Source organism: Morus notabilis, unplaced genomic scaffold (genome assembly GCF_000414095.1).
Source record: "Morus notabilis unplaced genomic scaffold, ASM41409v2 Scaffold274, whole genome shotgun sequence".
Classification (NCBI taxonomy): Eukaryota; Viridiplantae; Streptophyta; class Magnoliopsida; order Rosales; family Moraceae; genus Morus; species Morus notabilis.
This window is the reverse complement of record NW_010358785.1, coordinates 110248-128827: the sequence shown is the minus strand read 5'-3', so window position 1 is coordinate 128827 and position 18580 is coordinate 110248. Positions and strand designations below refer to the sequence as shown.

The following is an 18580-nucleotide window of genomic DNA, read 5'->3' as shown; positions in this document are numbered from 1 at the left end:
ACTCCATCATAAATAATCTGTTGTCATGTAATGGCCATTTTTTTAAGAAAATATAGATTAAGGGTTATTAGATAACTGACCAAGATGTATATTCTTATAAAAATCTTGTTAGAATTAATGTATTTGAAAAACTCATGGAATTCCATCACAAAAAGATCACCAATTACCTTGATATCACAAATGAAGAATGTGACATGCATTTTCAACTAGTCAACTGCCATAATAGTTGAACAAGCGACTCATAGATTTTTCAAAGCAAAATTAAATACCAAGAGCCAGTTGTGATGTAACCTCAGAATTTCACATAATTAAAATACAAAAACAAAAGTTAACTTACTTTGAAAGTTAGAATTTGTCACAGGCATATAAAATAAAAGCAGGGTTTTGTAAGAGCAAAGAGATGAAAAGAAAACCTCTTCCTGGAAAAGTGAACAAGTGGTAAGATTATCATAAGCTTCTAGCCAAGAAGATGAATCCCTCGTACAAACTTCCAAAGGAAAAACCTTTAACAAAAACATCAAAAGATCGTCCAGCAGAGAGACTCACCCAAACGAAGAACGACTAATAACAAGCATCAAAGGCAAAAAAAAAAAAAACAGAAGTAATCGAAACCCAAAAAAAGATCGAAAACATGACATACAATTTATCAAAAGATTGTCCAGCAAAGAGACTCACCCAAACGAAGAGCGACTAATAACATGCAAAAAAAAAAAAAAAAAAAAAAAAAAAAAAAAAAAAAAAAAAAAACCAGAAGTAATCGAAACCCAAAAAAAGGGGCAATTTTTTTTTCTTCATTTTACCTACATCAAAGAGGAAATGAAAATGCATGAAATGATAGAAAACCCTAAAAAAGAGACGAAGAGCGCTTTTAGGGGGGGCAAGGACTCGCATCAATTTCCCAAGTTAATGGCCTCCTCTCAGAAGCTCTCATCCGTATACACATGAAACAAGAGATTATGACTTGCTATTAGCCAAAAAAAAAGAAAAAAAAAAATGACAGATTATGATCTGACTAAAAATTAGAAAAATAAAAAGTCACATATGACCAAAGAACTCACATCCACAGCAATTTTCGTTCATTAATGGCCTCTGGTCACAAACAAACCCACATCAGGGTTTTTCTCCAAATTCAAAGAGGAAGAGGTGGATAGAGAGGGAGAAGAAAAGGCGGGTAACGCCAACGAAATGTTTCGCAAATTCCTACTTACACGCAAAACTTTTCGTTTCTTTCCTCTTTAGAACCGGAACCGCAGTTCGTAGGTAGGTACAGATTTTAACAAAGACAGAAGAAAGAAAGACAAAATAAGTAAATGAAGAATTTGAATAGTAAAAGAGAAGCTAAAGTAAACAAAGAGTGCTTTCTAAAATAGTTATCTACCAATTTCTCTCCTTTTTTTTTTCTTTGCTTTCTTTTCTTTGCCCCCCACACACTCACGTGTTTTCATTCTTTTCAGCCCCATCTTCTTCCATTTCCCACTCTTTTGCTCTCTCTCCTTTCTTTACTTGTATTCTCCCAGGAAAAAAAAAAAAAGAAGACAACTGCCAATCTAATTCTAAGATCTCAGCAACTTCGGAAGCTACAGCTAGAGCCTAGACCAACATTTATTCTTCTTACCCATTTTTACTCTTCCCTCCATCCCTGCCTCTCTCCCTCTCTCTCTCTTTTCTATTTTTTTTTAATTTTTCTTTTACGTATTGCTCTCTCTTTTTATTCCCTTTCATTCTTATCAGTTTTTATTTGTTCCTTTTTTTTTTCTTTTTTCTTTTTTTTCTCTTTTCCTTTACTTTTTATCTTTCTTTTTCTTTTCTTTTTGTTGTCTCTTATTTTTCTTGTTGCTCCATTTTTTTCTTTTCGTATAAGATGCAATAAGGAACAAGAGCAAACCTTGTTTGGCTGACTTTTTCCACTACCAATAGTCATCATAAATTCTATCTTGTTACCACCAACTACAGGACATGCATTTGTCACCGCATAAAGGAAGCTTATCAAAATCTGTAACGAAGAAGAGAAAGCAAAATTTGAATGAGAGATAGAGAGAACACTAAGTCCGACAAGTTTAATTTGATAGCTAAAAAAAATTAATAACACTTAAACCATACAGTTGATATACATACAGTAGCAGAGAAAAATATAGTTTGATTTTCACCAAATCTGTTAAGTGTACCTTGTACAACGCCGGACGGGCAACTTCTCTCTCTGTCTCTGCCTTCATTTTAACATCGCTGCAATCAAATTTTCTTTTACGATTCCAAACCTTCTTGTTGCTACATTTCACATTCCACTTTTTGAATCCAATTTTCAACCTAAACCATATACCACATCTTTTATAAGCATTAATCAGTGCAAAAGAACAAAGAAATGCAGTATGCAGCTCAGTTTAGCAACACTCTTTTCAAGAGATTTTTTAGTCCGGTATCCACAAAACATTATCCAAATGTGGTAGCACGGTCAATATCCAATGTGCGCGACCAAAGCCAAATGATTATTCTCCTTTCATTATTTCTTTTCCTCCTCTCCACTCTTTTTTTTCTTTTCTACCTTTTCTTCATTTTTGTTTCTTCTTTTTGTTTCCTTTTTTCTTTGCTTTCGTTGCACCTTCAAGAACTAGAAAATTTTCTACAATAGAAGAAGAATATGAAAGTGTTAAACTTCCAGTTTCAAGTTGAGGAAAAAAAAAAAAAAAAACAAAAAAAACAATGTATGTCAGTACATATCAGTACATTGAAAGGGAAAAAGAAAAAAGAAGAGAACGAAGGAAATAAATACAATACATTGGAGCACACAAACTTCATCTCATAATCGCCAACAGGGAATGCATTTCTGATAGCATAAGGAAACTTAGTAAAATCTGTGCCAAGAAAGAGAGGATGCATAAACCAAGCTATTAATAAAACATAAATAAGGAAATGCACTAAATCAAAAAAAAAATTTGTTCCCAATGCAACTGCAACTGAGGTAAAAAAATTGTTTATTGTTGTAAAATGCTCTCATATATTACCTGAGCTAAAATGTAGCTAGCCCTATAAGATGTTCTCAATGTAACGGAAGAAACTTAGATGCAACTGATTAAATGCACAATTTCAATTTTAGCACCTGAATGCAAAGATTATAATCAATAGTAACCACATATATATTTATGGAATTAGAAATAGGCAAAAATCAATCATCAACTATGTGGATGCTTGAGAGAGCCAACAAGGGTGTTTGAAAAAGGCTGAGAGTAAACTATTGGAGGTTAATGCAAGACGAGTTTTCATTACGGGTTTTCTCAATGGAAAGTTTCAAAACTTGACAAAAAAATGCATTTGAACTATGTAGTATTATAGAGCAAACCTTCACTAAAAGTTGTTTTATATCTGACATCATACGTCCACACTCCTCTGTCAGATTTGCAACAATAGATCCCTGATTTAACATCTTCTCTTATTTGGGGGAAAAAAATTATAGAAGACCATGTCAGTCGTACTGAAAGAAGAGCTAAAAAGGGGAAGTAAAACAGTCCTTACCTAGAGATTTCTTTGATTAGGATCCAATAAATCTGTAATTTGCTAGTTTATAAATCTAAAAAAGTCAATTAATGAGTTAATGGAAGATTACAAAGTTAAATAGGCCAATCAGACCAACACAGATAGCAGCAAGCAATCTACCTCAAGAAAAGAGTAGTGACACTGATACTTGAGTTGTCTACCAGCATTCGTGATTTGCTCCTGCAAAGAGAAGTTCCACAGAGGGCTTGCAGCAAATAAAGGATACAATGCGTAGAACAAAAGAAAGACAAAACAAAGTTACCTCATTTATCCGAGCAAAGAGACCCTCAAAAACTCGAGGAGTTAAACCGTGTTGATTGGTAGATGTTTTCATCCAACAATGTGTTGGCTTGGCTGGACCCCACATCGTATGTCTTTCCACTTCCCGTCTAACAATCACGTCCGCTAATGTTACATATACTGGTTGAATAACGTGCTTCGCACATGTGACTCTGTGTGGGGAAAATTTGTAAGTAAATCTACAAAGAAAGTGCACTCGTTAACAAAAACAATCTGCATGAACTAATAGTAATTTCCACCCGTTATTTTTGGAATAACAAAAATAGTGCTAATTTCACATGCAATAGTTATTAGAAAACTTTTACTTTTATGTATAATTGACTACACACCACAAATACATATGTTTCTATCACTATACCTTACTATTTCGTCACATAGCACAATTCTTGCCACTAATATACGGAGGATTATAAAGGAGCAAAATAGGACACTACATCAATAGAACCCAACAGAACAGCTTTTGAACTGGCTACGGTGTGTTGTAATATTAAAAACTAACTTATTAGAAATTCACAAAAAATTTAGAATTTGAAAGCCCGTAATGAAAACATCCATTTAAGTCCATTTATAACAAGCAAATAACTTTATATTATAAAGAACATCTGCATCAATCCATTTTGGATATACAAATGTTGTGAAACAAGAGAAAGTATGCAGATTTATTAACCCCTTTTATGCATGTTATTCTCAGATACCAAACATTTAAAAACCCAAAAAAAATAAATAAAATAAAGCTAAAAAATAAAAAATAAAAAATAAAAAGCATAAGATAATAAGCAAATAGAGAGAAAGAAAAACATTACGAATCTTCTCAATACATGATACTGTTGGTAAACAAGTCTTTAAAGCGTCTTCCGCAAGACTTAATGAAAGTGTCTATCTGGATTATGTTTTATATACCTCTAGGATTTCATCATCTGTAGCATTTAAGCACATCGAATTTACATTAATGAATTGATCAAATTAGAATAATTGCTTAACATTTCTTATATATATATACATATATGAGAAAAAAATGGCTGGGCCTTAAAGGCAAATTTAGTTCAAAAGACACACCAGCAAGGTTGACCACCTAGTTTGCTTGAGATCTGCTTCCTTGTTTAGGTTCTACAGAACATACACAAGAAAATTTTACCGAAGGTCAGAAGCACTAGCTCATGTAATAGGCTAAGATTTATTCAGAGTTCCATTTTAATCAAACTTGAGAAAATAAAACAGTAGTGAGATTTCCTTCATGATCGAACAAGTGTGAAGTAAGCTTATACGCTTAAGAAATATGGAGTAGGAGAGAAATGTTATTATGATAAAATTTGTTACACAAAGCTACAAACGAGTGATATAGAGGATAAAACGTATAAAGAATAAACTGTACCCACCCTCAAGACGGTCGTTTCTTCCCCTCTTTATACAAATTTGAAATATTCTCATTTTTGACCTTCCATAAAGCTTGAACCTGCTCCAGTAATATTTTTGCAGTGATATGAACAATAGGAACTGAAATAGGAGAAAAAAATAGAGAATTAATGCTCCATCCTCATTCTGCCTACCTCCACAATCGATAGGAGATTATGATTTCCTTAAATTTGAAACCAAAAGAGAAATCAAATAGAGAATTAATACAAGAATATTAAATTTTATAATACCCAATACACCGTCACCCACAAATAATACTCATACTACCCTTATCATTGATCATTTTCATTATTTATATTTTCTTTAAAAAAAAAAAAAAAAAAGCATGCATATTCTCCATAAAATTTTAAAAAGCAATTGCAATTCACTGTTGTGACCGCAATAATAGTTCATACCTCCATCTCTTTTTAAATGCCCATGCACCTCTGAGGCAAGGCCTGTACAAAACACAAATATTTATTTGGTGAACTATACACACAAAATAAAATCTCATAGGTAGAACGAAAATCTCCTTGTCCAAGTTTATCTTTGATGGCAAAATGTTTCGTAGTAGCTAATCCAAATCTAATATGTTGAAGCTAAGATAAGCAAGAAGGAACCAATAATATGAGAGCTGCAGTTCCTTTTTCCTATTGCACTTTCTTTTTTTAATTAATTTCACAACCAATACCTCTATCAGACCAAAATTTCTCCAACCAAAGCAAGGAAACAGAGGCATCCTAAATAAACAAAGAAAAACTATATTGCAGCTTTAACATTAAAAGGAGAACCTCCATTTTAATTATAGTCATCATATTTCTCTAGGAAAGAAAAAAGAAAAAAAGGAAAAAAGAACATGAAAATTACCTTATAGACATAATCATGCATGCCCAAGTTTAATTGCGGTGACAAAATGTTATGCAGTAGCTAATATGTGACCAAATCGGTAAAGTTGAAGCTAAGCTGGTGCGTGCTTTCTTGTGAGGATTTTGCGCTTGCTTTTTTGCTCTTGCTAGTTTAAGCATAATTCTCTCTCTATATCAGTTATCTAAATCAAAAGGCCCGTTTAGTTCGCTGATTCAAGTTTTTAATTCGAGTTGAGATGAGACTTTATGTGAGAGCTTTTTACTGTAGCAAAAAAGTTAGATGTGATTGTTTCTGAGAGTTTTTTACTGTAACAAAACTCGAATCGGTGAAATGAACGGGGCCAAAAATTCAACGTCATATTCTAAGTAAACCTCTAGACATAAGACTCTCCTTATATGCAAACGAACCAATTAGACACCAAATACGCACTCTAATGAAGCTTTTTTCTCAAACGTGGACACATGAAAATCTATGGAAAAACACCAATAAGATAGCATACTTAAAAAAAAACAAAAAAAAAAAACAGTGTCATGAATTCTTAGTTATTCAATTCCAGTTTGTTTTCTTCATTCCAAAAACCAAATTAAAGCAGAAAACAACCTACAAGATGACCTCAAAAGAAGAAAACTTGATTCATGGGGAAACCCAAGAAGAACAACGACAATGACAACTATATTAGTTGCATACATAAACATGGAACAGAATAAAACAACAGTAAATTACAAAACCACCTGCAAAGTGCAAAATGACCTCCAAAGAACAAAATTACTTGATTATAGGGGTAAATCCAAAGACAACAGCAAATCTATAAGTTCTATGCACGAACAATTAATAGATTATGCCACCAACAATTAAAGATTGATCTATCACATGCCCCAAAATGTATGAGTCACCATGATATATCAATCGATTATTCTTGAATGAAAGAAATAGTTAACTACAAATAGACGTAGTAATTGTATCTACACTTTTTGATGATTGATAATTTGATATACAGAGACCTAAAGTAACGTCAAATTATAATGTTAGTATGAGCTCTCTATTTCTCTCTTCTTTTCTATTTCTCACTCCAGCAAAAGAAACACATTACAACATTTCAATCAAAGAGCACAATATGTATGTTACGGCGAAACATCAATTAAATATTAGAAGCAAAGATTGGACTGAGCAATCAAATAAGAATATATATTAAACAAAACTAAATATACAATAAGAGCAATCAAATAATAAGAAGATATATTAAACAAAACTAAATACACAATAAGCAGACATCCATAAGACGAATAGGATATTTACCCATGTGCAAGAACAAAATGTCCCCCTGCAGGTGAATTAGTAGGCAACTCAAGAAGTTCCATACGACAGAACTGCAAATGAATTAGCAAAATAGAGAAATGGGAGGAAAAAGGAAGCCGAGAAGCAAGAAAGGAGGATATCAGAGAACGAAATAAAAAAATGAAGAAAGCAAGAAAGTGGACAACTCTTTGGTCGAGAAGGCAAGAAGAGGGTATTCATTTTTTCAACCAAAATAAACAAAACCCCAAATTAAAAAAGAAATCATAAGATAAGGAGAGAACAGGAAAGATCAAATAAATCTGAAATGAAACCAAACCTGGGGCTAAGCATGGAATGCAGCCAAGAAACTATTGTGGAGAATATCGGAGAGTACAAAGAAGGAGAGAGGCAGAGTATGGATGCTAATAAGAGAGTAGGGAATAAAGAGAGAGAACAGAAGTTGATGGGAAAGAGAGCAGGAAGGGAACCAAGAAGAAAGAAGCCATTTTTTCTATTACGAGGGAAGAAACTGTTTGGCTGAAAGTGAAGTTTTTCCATTAATCAGAAAATAGAGTACAAGCCAATCTTTATACAAAGAATACACGTGTGAGTAGACACGTATGTAGAAGCTTTATATGAAGCTTATGCTACAAGATTAATAAAATTAACTAACTAACATCCTAAAACTCCCCCTCAAGATGGACAATGAATATCTTTTGCAGCCATCTTGGATAAATGAGAAAACAAAAGAGCAGAGGGCAATGGTTTTGTGAAGATATCAGCAAGCTGAAGATTAGAACGAACAGGCATGAGCTTGATGAAGCCATCAGTGACCTTGTCACGAACAAAATGGCAATCAATTTCAATAGGCTTGGTCCGCTCATGAAAAGTTGGATTCGAAGCAATGTGGACAGCGGCTTGATTGTCACAAAAAAACAACATAGGAGCATGCAAAGAAACACCAAAGTCCTGCAGCAATTGTTTCAACCATACCAATTCGCTAGTGGCAGCAGCCATGGCACGATACTCAGCTTCAGCCGAGGACCGGGAAATAGTAGGCTGCCGCTTAGCTTTCCAAGATACAAGAGAATCTCCTAAGAAGACACAATAACCAGTGACAGAGCACCTGGTCTCAACACAGGATCCCCAATCTGCATCAGAAAAACCCTTAAGCTGTAACAATGAGGAAGCAGAAAAGAATAAACCCTGACCAGGACTAGTTTTAAGATACCGAAGAAGATGATGAGCAGTATGAAGATGAGGAACACGAGGCTGAGCAAGAAATTGACTCAGCTTATGGACAGCAAACGTGATATCTGGCCGAGACAAGGTAAGATACAGTAAGCGTCCGATAAGTCGGCGATAGGAAGATGCGTCAGGTAACTCAAGTCCATCTGTGGCCGTGAGGCGAGTGCAAGGATCCATAGGAACGGACGCAGGTTTACAAGCAAGAAAACCAGTGTCGTCCAAAAGTTGCAAGGTGTAATGGCGTTGAGAAAGGACAATACCTGTGGAAGACCGAGTAATTTCAAGTCCAAGAAAGTATCTTAATGAACCAAGGTCTTTCAATTTGAATTGACTATGGAGAAACTGTTTTAAAAAGTCTATGTTGGACTTAGAAGGACCGGTGATGATGATATCATCAACATACACTAACAAGGCAAGAAAAGAAGAACCGGTGCCTTTTGTAAACAATGAATAATCCGCCTTAGATTGAGTGAAACCAAATTGAAGCAGCAAATGAGAAAGTTTAGAATACCATTGTCGCAAAGCTTGTTTAAGTCCATATATAGACTTTGGAAGCTTGCAAACCAGTTTCCCACTGTGATGCAAGGTCTCCCCCTTTCCGATAGCCTAAGGGCAGATCCATATAGACTTCTTCACATAGATCACCATTAAGAAAAGCATTGTTAACATCTAGTTGAACCAAATTCCAGTTTTTACAAGCTGCAAGAGCTAAAAGATTGTCAGGCCTCCAGTGAGGAAGGTCTACACCAAGAGGACCAAGGGTGGTCTGGTGGGAGACTCCGGCCCAATTGGAATGGAAGATAAAGGGCTGGGGGTCAAGACAGGCCCATCTGGGAATATGGGTTTGGCTGAGGAAGGGGGAGCTGACGTGGGAAGTTAGTTAGAGTACTGGAGGGGTATTAGTAAGCGAGGGGGGGAGTGGGGGAGAGCATCGTTGTCTGGACTGATTGGAGTTGGCCGTTAGGAGGTTGTGGGATTCCTCGAAAATCCCTCCCTATCCTTTTCATACTTCTGTAATTTCCATTCCGATTGTATCACTGAGCTCAGACGAGCTTACTTATGTTTTCCGGTGATTAATTCTAATAATAACACGGTTCAGTGAATTTTCCTTCTTCCTGTTCATAATATTTTAGTTGTTAAGGCTGGGATCCTAACAAATTGGTATCAGAGCCGCGATCCATGGCACAACATACTTCCACGGCGAACACAACCGAGCGAGTTTCCAGCCTTGAAGGAGATCTCGAGTCGGTCAGGGAGACGGTTCAAATGCTGGGAGCTATGGTGGACCACGTTCCTCAGCTGCAGGAGGATGTCCACGCTCTGGGAACTCAGTTAGGAGACGTGCAAGGGGCCCTCCATCGTTTGGAAACATTGTTGGGGCGCCACCTTGAGACTCAGGTGCCCGCCCCGCCACGACGGGAGTTGGGACGCGACAGGGAACCACGGAGGCAGAACGCGTCGCCGGACCCTGGCCGAGCACGGCAGGAGCACCGAGGAAGACGCCTGGAGCTGCCGATCTTCCAAGGGGACGATCCCTATGGGTGGGTGTTCCGGGCGGAGCGTTATTTCGCCATTAACGGTGTTGATGGGGAGGAAAGGGTGATGACGGCGTCCGTATGCGGAGGGAAGGGCCCCTTCACCGACTGGCGAGATCTGAAGGCGGCGATCCTCCACCGTTTCAGCCGTGCGAAGGATGGTGACCCAACGGAGCGCTTGATGGCTCTGCGGCAAGAAGGAACAGTAACAGAGTTTCGTGACCGTTTTGAGGCCCTAGCTGCATCAATGAGAGGAATACCGGAACCCATCTTCTGGGGAGCTTTCCTCAATGGCCTCCGAGAGGACGTGCGGGCTGAGGTAAAATTATTACGGCCCATTAACTTACAGGAAGTTATGGATTTGGCCCAGCAGATTGGAGAGAGTAACGAGGCAGTCGATCGGTTGAGGAGGGGTAAACTGGGCCGAGGATGGCGAAATGAAGGCTTGGGAAGGGAAATGGGCCCAGGCGAGCGGCCCAATGTGCAGCCCGGTTATTCTAGAAGCTCCCTTCAGTCCACTCCAGGTAAGGAGCCTAACCCCTCTCCACGGACACATTTTTGGTCCACGCCGCAGTCAGGGCTGGCCGAGGGAGGGACTGGGTTCAAGCGGATGACAGATGAGGAATACCAACGCCGACGAGCGAAGGGGCTCTGCTATCGATGCGACGAGAAGTTTAGCCCTGGCCACCGGTGTAAGAACCGGCAGTTACAGGTGTTGTTGGTGTCAGAGAGCGACGCAGAGGAAGAAGAGAACGCGGAGGAGGCAGAGGAAGAGCCGGCCGATGAGATAGGGGGAATGGCTGGACTTTCCCTCAACGCGATGATGGGAATTGCATCTTCCGACACCATGAAGTTGAAGGGGGCCATCGGCGAACGCGAGGTGTTGATTTTAATTGACAGCGGGGCTTCGCACAATTTTCTCTCCCTAAGGGGTCGTGCAAGAGATGCAAATTCCATTGTCCACCACGGGCAGTTATGGCATCCAGGTAGGGAAGGGAGCTTGTTTCCGGCAGCAAGGGTTGTGTAGGGGTGTGGAATTGAAAATCCAGGGCTATCGGCTGAACGGGGATTTCGTACCCTTTGACCTAGGATGTGCCGAGGTGGTATTGGGCATTTCTTGGCTGCGAACATTGGGGGAAGTTAGGGCCAACTGGCGGGAATTCACCTTGAAATTCAGGGCATCGGAGGGGTGGATTTGCTTGAAGGGGGATCCCACCCTACGATGGGAACCGGTAAGTTTCCGTGCTCTCACGCGAAAATGCCAGGGTGAGGTGTCGGGGGCCTTGCTTGAAATTTGTGTCCTGGAGGGCGAGGAAGGGGGCGGGCAGGCCATGCTGGAACCAACCCCCGTCCAAGGGGTGTTAGCCCAGTTTTTCGACGTGTTTGCAACACCGGAAGAACTACCGCCGAGCCGCGCTCGAGACCACCAGATTGTTCTCAAGACCGGGGCTGAGCCGCCTAACATTAGGCCTTACCGATGCCCCCAAGTGCAAAAGAATGAGATTGAGAAATTGGTGTCAGAAATGCTGGCCTCGGGGATCATTAGGCCAAGCAACAGCCCCTTCTCCAGTCCGGTTTTATTGGTCAAAAAGAAGGATGGAAGCTGGCGTTTCTGCGTCGATTATCGCGCCCTCAACCAACTTATCGTGCCAGACAAATTTTCGATTCCGATCATAGATGAATTGTTGGACGAGCTTCATGGGGCCGCTGTGTTTTCGAAGTTGGATCTGTGGGCAGGTTACCATCAAATACGGATCAGGGAATTCGACGTGGAGAAGACGGCATTCCGAACACACGAAGGACACTATGAATTCTTGGTCATGCCATTCGGCTTGACCAACACTCCTGCCACATTTCAGGCGCTTATGAACAAGGTATTTCGACCCTATTTGCGCCAATTCGTTTTAGTGTTTTTTGACGACATTTTGATTTATAGTAGAACATGGGAGGAACACGAAAAACACCTCGCCGTAGTCCTAGGCATTCTGCGGAGGGAGCAGCTTTTTGCAAACCGGAATAAATGCGTTTTTGGGCAGCCACAGTTGGAGTATTTGGGGCATGTTATTTCGGCTGCAGGGGTGGCTACTGATCCGGCTAAGGTGGAGTCCATTCTATCATGGCCCACACCTAAGAACGTAAGGGGAGTAAGGGGATTCTTAGGACTGGCTGGTTATTACCGGCGTTTCGTTCAAAATTTTGGACGGTTGGCAAAACCCATGACCGATGTGCTTAAAAGGGGTGACTTCCGATGAACCCCAGAGGCGGGGGCTGCCTTCGAAGCACTGAAGCGGGCCATGACTTCTCTTCCCGTTCTGGCTATATCGGATTTCTCCAAGAAATTTGTGGTAGAAACAGACGCTTCAGGCTCGGGAATTGGGGCAGTGCTAATGCAGGAGGGGAGGCCAATTGCTTTTTTCAGCAAGGCACTCTCAGACACTTCTAGGCTCCGGTCCGTCTACGAACGGGAACTCATGGCAGTCGTGTTGGCTGTCCAAAAGTGGCGCCATTACCTCCTTGGCGGGCACTTCATGGTCCGCATGGTCCGCTGGGTAATCAAGCTTTTCGGGTATGACTTCAAGCTGGAATACAAGCAAGGGGTGTCGAATCGTGTGGCGGACGCACTCTCTAGACGAGGAGCTGACACCGGGGTGGAGTTAGCGGCCATCTCCATTCCGCAGCTAGTAAATTGGGCGGATATCAGGCGGGAGCAGCAGCAAGATGGCGACTGCGCTGCCTTGTTACAAAAGCTCGCTCAAGGGGAGGAGTTGGCTGCGGGGTGGTCCTTGCAGCGGGACTTGCTGTGTTACCATGGCAGGATCGTCCTTCCTAGGCAATCACCATGGATACAACGCATGTTGCATGAATTTCATGACTCGGCCTTAGGGGGTCATTCAGGTTTTCTGCACACTTATAAACGAGTGGTGCATAACCTGTTCTGGTGGGGGATGAAGGAAGACATACGTCAATATGTTGCTCAATGTCCCATTTGTCAGCATTCGAAGTCTGAGGCAATGACACCCGCAGGATTGCTCCAACCATTGCCGGTACCGGAGAGGGTGTGGGAAGACATTTCCATGGACTTCATAGGGGGGCTGCCACGGTCGCAGGGTATTGATACAATTTTGGTGGTCGTGGACCGGTTATCCAAGTACGCTCACTTCCTGCCACTCTCTCGCCCATTTACGGCCAAGAAAGTTGCTGAAGTATTTGTGCGGGAAATAGTCCGACTACACGGCATTCCGGCCTCCATCGTCACCGACCGGGACCCCCTCTTCATGAGTTTTTTTTTTGCGGGAGCTCTTTCGCATGCAGGGGACCAAGCTGAAACGCGGTTCGGCTTATCACCCCGAGTCTGACAGCCAGACCGAGGTTGTGAACAGGTGTTTGGAGGTCTATCTCCGTTGTTTCGCGAGTGACCAGCCTCGCTTGTGGCTTCGCTTCTTACCTTGGGCAGAATTTTGGTTCAACACCAACTATAACGCCTCAACGCGGCATTCTCCCTTTCAGGTGCTGTATGGCCGCGATCCTCCAACTGTTCACCGCTTCCAGGATTCTCCCTCAGCCGTGGAAGATGTCAACCTCCAGCTGTGACAAAAGAACGAGTTCCTCGATGTGCTTAAGGGCAACCTCGTGCTTGCACAGCAACGCATGAAGAAGTTCGCGGATACTCACCGTCGGGAGCTTTCCTTTGTGGCTGGGGACCTTGTCCTGCTAAAAATCCGTCCTTATCGTCTTAAGTCATTAGCTCGCCGGCCCAATGAAAAGTTGGCTCCTCGATTTTATGGGCCATTTGAAGTTTTGGAAAAGATTGGCGAAGTGGCCTATCGTCTCAAGCTGCCGGCAGACACGAGGATCCACTCGGTTTTCCATGTCTCTCATCTGAAGCCCTTTAAGGGGGATGCACCCCAGCACCAGCCTCTTCCCCTGCAGCTCTCAGATGAGTTAGAGTTGCAGGTCGAGCCTTCCGAGGTTCTTCGCGGCAGGTGGACTTCGGTGGGAGGGAAACAAGTTGCAGAAGTGCTAGTTCAGTGGATGGACCTGCCGGACTGGGAGGCCACCTGGGAGCTTCTAGAGGTGTTTCAGGCCCAATTCCCTCATTTCAACCTTGGGGACAAGGTTGTCTTCGAAGGGGGGAGTATTGTCAGGCCTCCGGTGAGGAAGGTCTACACCAGGAGGACCAAGGGTGGTCTGGTGGGAGACTCCGGCCCAATTGGAATGGAAGATAAAGGGCTGGGGGTCAAGACAGGCCCATCTGGGAATATGGGTTTGGCTGAGGAAAGGGGAGCTGACGTGGGAAGTTAGTTAGAGTACTGGAGGGGTATTAGTAAGCGAGGGGGGGAGTGGGGGAGAGCATCGTTGTCTAGACTGATTGGAGTTGGCCGTTAGGAGGTTGTGGGATTCCTCGAAAATCCCTCCCTATCCTTTTCATACTTCTGTAATTTCCATTCCAATTGTATCACTGAGCTCAGACGAGCTTACTTATGTTTTCCGGTGATTAATTCTAATAATAACACGGTTCAGTGAATTTTCCTTCTTCCCTGTTCATAATATTTTAGTTGTTAAGGCCGGGATCCTAACAAAGGACCTTGACTGTAACCAACTTAGCAACCGGAGAAAAAGTTTCAGCATAATCGATTCCCTCTTGTTGTGTGTACCCTTTAGCAACTAAACGTGCTTTATGCTTGTCAATAGAGCCATCAGACGTGTATTTAATCTTGAAAATCCACCTACAGCCAATGGTATGTTTTCCAATTGGTAAAGGAACGACAGACCACGTTTGATTAGACTCCATAGCATCTAACTCGGCTCGCATGGCCTCACGCCATTGAGGAAATTTTACGGCCTGGTAATACTAGGGCTCAAACTGAGAAGAAACATTGAGAACAAAATGCTTGTGTACAGGAGAAAGATTGTCATATGAAAGACACTTGGACAAAGGATAAAGAACCTTGGCTAAGGGTGGCTGAGAGCTATGAGAAACCAAGCTACAATGAAAATCCCGCAAGTATGAAGGAGGGTGAGCTAACCTGGCAGAGCGCCTGAGAGGGATTCCAGATTGAGCTGGTTGACATGTCGGAGGGGCAGCAACATCAGCAACAACAGCAGGCTAAGATAAGTCAATAATATCATGTGCAGGGGTGGGCAGAACCAAGTCAGGAAATGGGTCCACTAACACAGCCGTGGTAATAACAGAATGAAAAGGAAATACAGCTTCATGAAACACAACATCCTGTGAAATGAAAACCTGTTTAGACTGAATGTCATAGAGCTTATAAGCTTTCATACCAGGAGGATAACCAAGAAAGACACAAACACGAGCACGTGGCTGAAACTTGGTACGATTAGCAGAAAGTGTGGAAGCAAAAACAAGACAACCAAATACACGAAGAGGGGAATAATCAACCTTCTTATGATACAAAAGTTCATATGGAGTCTTCTTGCCCAAAACATGTGAAGGAGTTCGGTTGATAAGAAATGCTGCTGTGAGAACACAATCAGTCCAAAAAATAAGAGGAACCCGAGACTGAAAATACAATGCTCGCGCAACATTTAGCAAGTGTTGGTGCTTCCGTTCAACAACAGAATTTTGTTGTGGTCTTTCTACACAAGAATACTGATGAATTGTCAGACCTAAACTCTTTGACTTTCTTATCAAATTGAGTAGCTACAAGATTGAAAAACTTAGGTATTGCCACAGAAACATCATTTTTGTGTTTGAGCAAAAAAACCCAAGTAAAACGAGTGCAATCATCCACCAAGGTTAAAAAGTAACGATGTCCGGAATAAGAGGACAAGTTGTAGGGACCCCAAATATCACAATGTATTAAGTCAAAAGGAAACTTTGACATATTATTGTGAGAAACAAATGGTAATTTCCTTTGCTTAGCCAAAGGACAAATGTAACATGGAGTCTTATTATCAAAATGAAAATTTGTGCAAGACAGTTGGCCTTTCAACATGTCTAAACATTTATGAGACAAATGACCTAGTCTATGGTGCCAAGTATCTACTGACACATTATTAGTGTTTGCTACCGAGTGGGTTCGCTCCAAAGCAACATCTGTGCTTGTCATGTCAAAAACATATAAACCTTCAAGCTTTCTACCCTTGCCAATCATCCTCTTGCTGTGCATTTCCTGGATCATGAAATGATCAGGAAAGAAACCAAGCGTGAGCATAGAGGCATTGGTAATGGCACTCACTGAAATCAAGTTAAAAGTGAACTGAGGGACATAAAGGACATCCTTAAGCAACAAGGTTGAACTGAGTCTAACATCACCAGAAAAATGAACAGGTATGGAAGTTCGATTAGGCAAAGTGACTGTGGAATTGTGTACAGGTCTCATGAAAATAAAAGCATGAGCATTGAAGCAAATATGCCGTGAAGCGCCAGAGTCAACAATCCATAACAGAGGAGATGATAAAGCTGGAGTGATTGACACAGAAAAACAATTACCTGTGACAACCGAAGAAGAAGGATCATTGGAAGAATCAGTCTGACAAACAGAATTCAGTTGGCTAGAGAGCAAAGCCATCAATTGTTGACACTAAACACTAGTCAGATTCTGAAGAAGATTCCCTGTGCTTCCATTCTGGCTATCACGACCTTCAGGAACAACATGATTTGAAACTTGATTCACCATACCGGGTTGAGTGGCAGGTGATTGAGTTCTCCGTCGTTGTCTAAAACCGGGAGGATAGCCATGAATTTTGTAACATTTGTCAATAGTATGTCCATGGTAGTTGCAATGAGTGCAAAAAGGACGATCCTTCCTTTGGTTCTTGTTGCCTGCAGCTGAAGAAGAAGGAGAACTATTACTAGGTTTGGAAAAAGAATCATTCTTTGCTGCAAAAGCCATGGAATGGCTCAAATCTCCAGTGGAGATAGACTGTGAGCTCACTTTCCTGTGACGTTCCTCTTGTGAGATAAAAGAAAACACCTTGTTAATGGCTGAAAGAGGATCCATCAGCAAAATTTGACCCCGTACTTGAGCAAATGACTCGTTAAGTCCCATAAGAAAGGACATTATATAATCCATTTGACAGTGATTATAAAGTGCCTTGACACCACCACAGGTACATTTTCCACACGAGCATACGGGCCTGAAATTGCTCAATTCTTCCCACAAAGATTTCAATTTCGTGAAATAAACACTAACCGAGTGTTGATCTTGAGCCAAATTGACGAATTCTCGACGCAATTGAAAAATGCGAGGCCCATTGCTCTGGGAAAACCTATCCTTGAGATCGAGCCAAATTTCAGCAACGGATTCAGAAAAAATGATGCTAGCTGAAATTTCTTTAGAAACAGAGTTCAAAATCCATGAAATCACAAGATTGTTGTTGCGAATCCATGAATTTAGAAGAACCATATCTGAACCATCTGGTTTCTCGATGGATCCATCAAGAAACCCTAGCTTGTTCTTGACAGAAAAGGCAATCAGCATAGCTCTGCTCCAAGAAGCGTAGTTGTCACCTGTGAGAAGTTGAGATACCAATACGAGTCCTGGACCATCAGAATGATGAGGGAAATACGAACTCGAAGGATCATTAATGGCGGATTTGCCGTTTGATGAGAAAGAAGAATCAGAAGCTTGAGAAGCCATGGCTTCCGATCAAGAAGAAAAGGAGAAATCACCGGAAGAACGGAAAAGATCACGGGGAAGAATCAGAGAAGATCAGCGGAACAGAAATCAAGCAGAGAAAAAAAATCGCTCTGATACCATATTACGAGGGAAGAAACTGTTTGGTTGGAAGTGAAGTTTTTCCATTAATCAGAAACTAGAGTACAAGCCAATCTTTATACAAAGAATACACGTGTGAGTAGACACGTATGTAGAAGCTTTATATGAAGCTTATGCTACAAGATTAATAAAATTAACTAACTAACATCCTAAAATTTTCATCCAAAACGGCAACATTTTGGTCGAAAATTCTCAACGAAAACATTGTCGTTTTGGTGGAAAACAGTAGCGAGTTTTGAAATTTATATATTAGCTGTAGATTAGAAAAAAAGTCTGGGCCTTTTTTCATCCAAAACGACTGCATTTTGGTCTAAAATTTTCAACCAAAACGACCATCGAAAATGGGGGAAGCTTTTAGACATCTACATTAATAATAGATTATATATTATATGCCGCAAACACAGAGACAACCAAAAGCAAACTCAAAATACCTGTCCATATGCAAAAACGGAACTGTTAAAACCTGCCATACAATTTTCAACAAGAGGTGCTCCCACAAAGTGGAAAATACCAAGCTGCAACAGAAAGTTGAACAAATGCAGTCATTTAATGAATACTATTGAGAGTGTTCGACGGCGGCGGTCGCGGCGGGAGCGGGCTCTTCAACTTGGCGGCGGAGATGCCGGTGAGTGCTTCGGGACGGACGCAAAGAGTTCGGATCCGACGGCAGAGCGTTCTCCTTGGAGCCCC

At 41.1% G+C, this 18580-nt stretch overlaps 1 protein-coding gene and 2 long non-coding RNA genes across 3 annotated transcripts; 1 reads left to right on the top strand and 2 right to left on the bottom strand.

Annotated features, from left to right (window-relative positions):
• Positions 1-753: 753 nt before the first annotated feature.
• LOC112090681 lies at positions 754-2377 on the bottom strand. The gene is made up of 3 exons (XR_002901762.1): positions 2166-2377; positions 1886-1993; positions 754-1233 (listed from the first exon to the last, which is right to left on the bottom strand). It is a non-coding gene; the product is annotated as an uncharacterized LOC112090681 (long non-coding RNA).
• Positions 2378-4706: 2329 nt separating this feature from the next.
• Positions 4707-5317, bottom strand: LOC112090677. The gene is made up of 3 exons (XR_002901754.1): positions 5205-5317; positions 4885-4935; positions 4707-4745 (listed from the first exon to the last, which is right to left on the bottom strand). It is a non-coding gene; the product is annotated as an uncharacterized LOC112090677 (long non-coding RNA).
• A 4472-nt stretch (positions 5318-9789) lies between these two features.
• LOC112090683 lies at positions 9790-12397 on the top strand. The gene is made up of 2 exons (XM_024162594.1): positions 9790-11131; positions 11235-12397. The coding sequence occupies exons 1-2, from the start codon at positions 9790-9792 to the stop codon at positions 12395-12397; spliced, it is 2505 nt and encodes an 834-aa protein (XP_024018362.1).
• Positions 12398-18580: the final 6183 nt, after the last annotated feature.

What these genes read in the sequence shown, in the direction of transcription:
- LOC112090683 (XM_024162594.1), top strand. Translation starts at nt 9,790, where the DNA reads ATGGCACAACATACTTCCACGGCGAACACAACCGAGCGAGTTTCCAGC. An exon ending in CGGGCAGTTATGGCATCCAG is followed by an intron (nt 11,132 to 11,234) that starts GTAGGGAAGGGA and finishes CCTTTGACCTAG; the next exon opens with GATGTGCCGAGGTGGTATTG.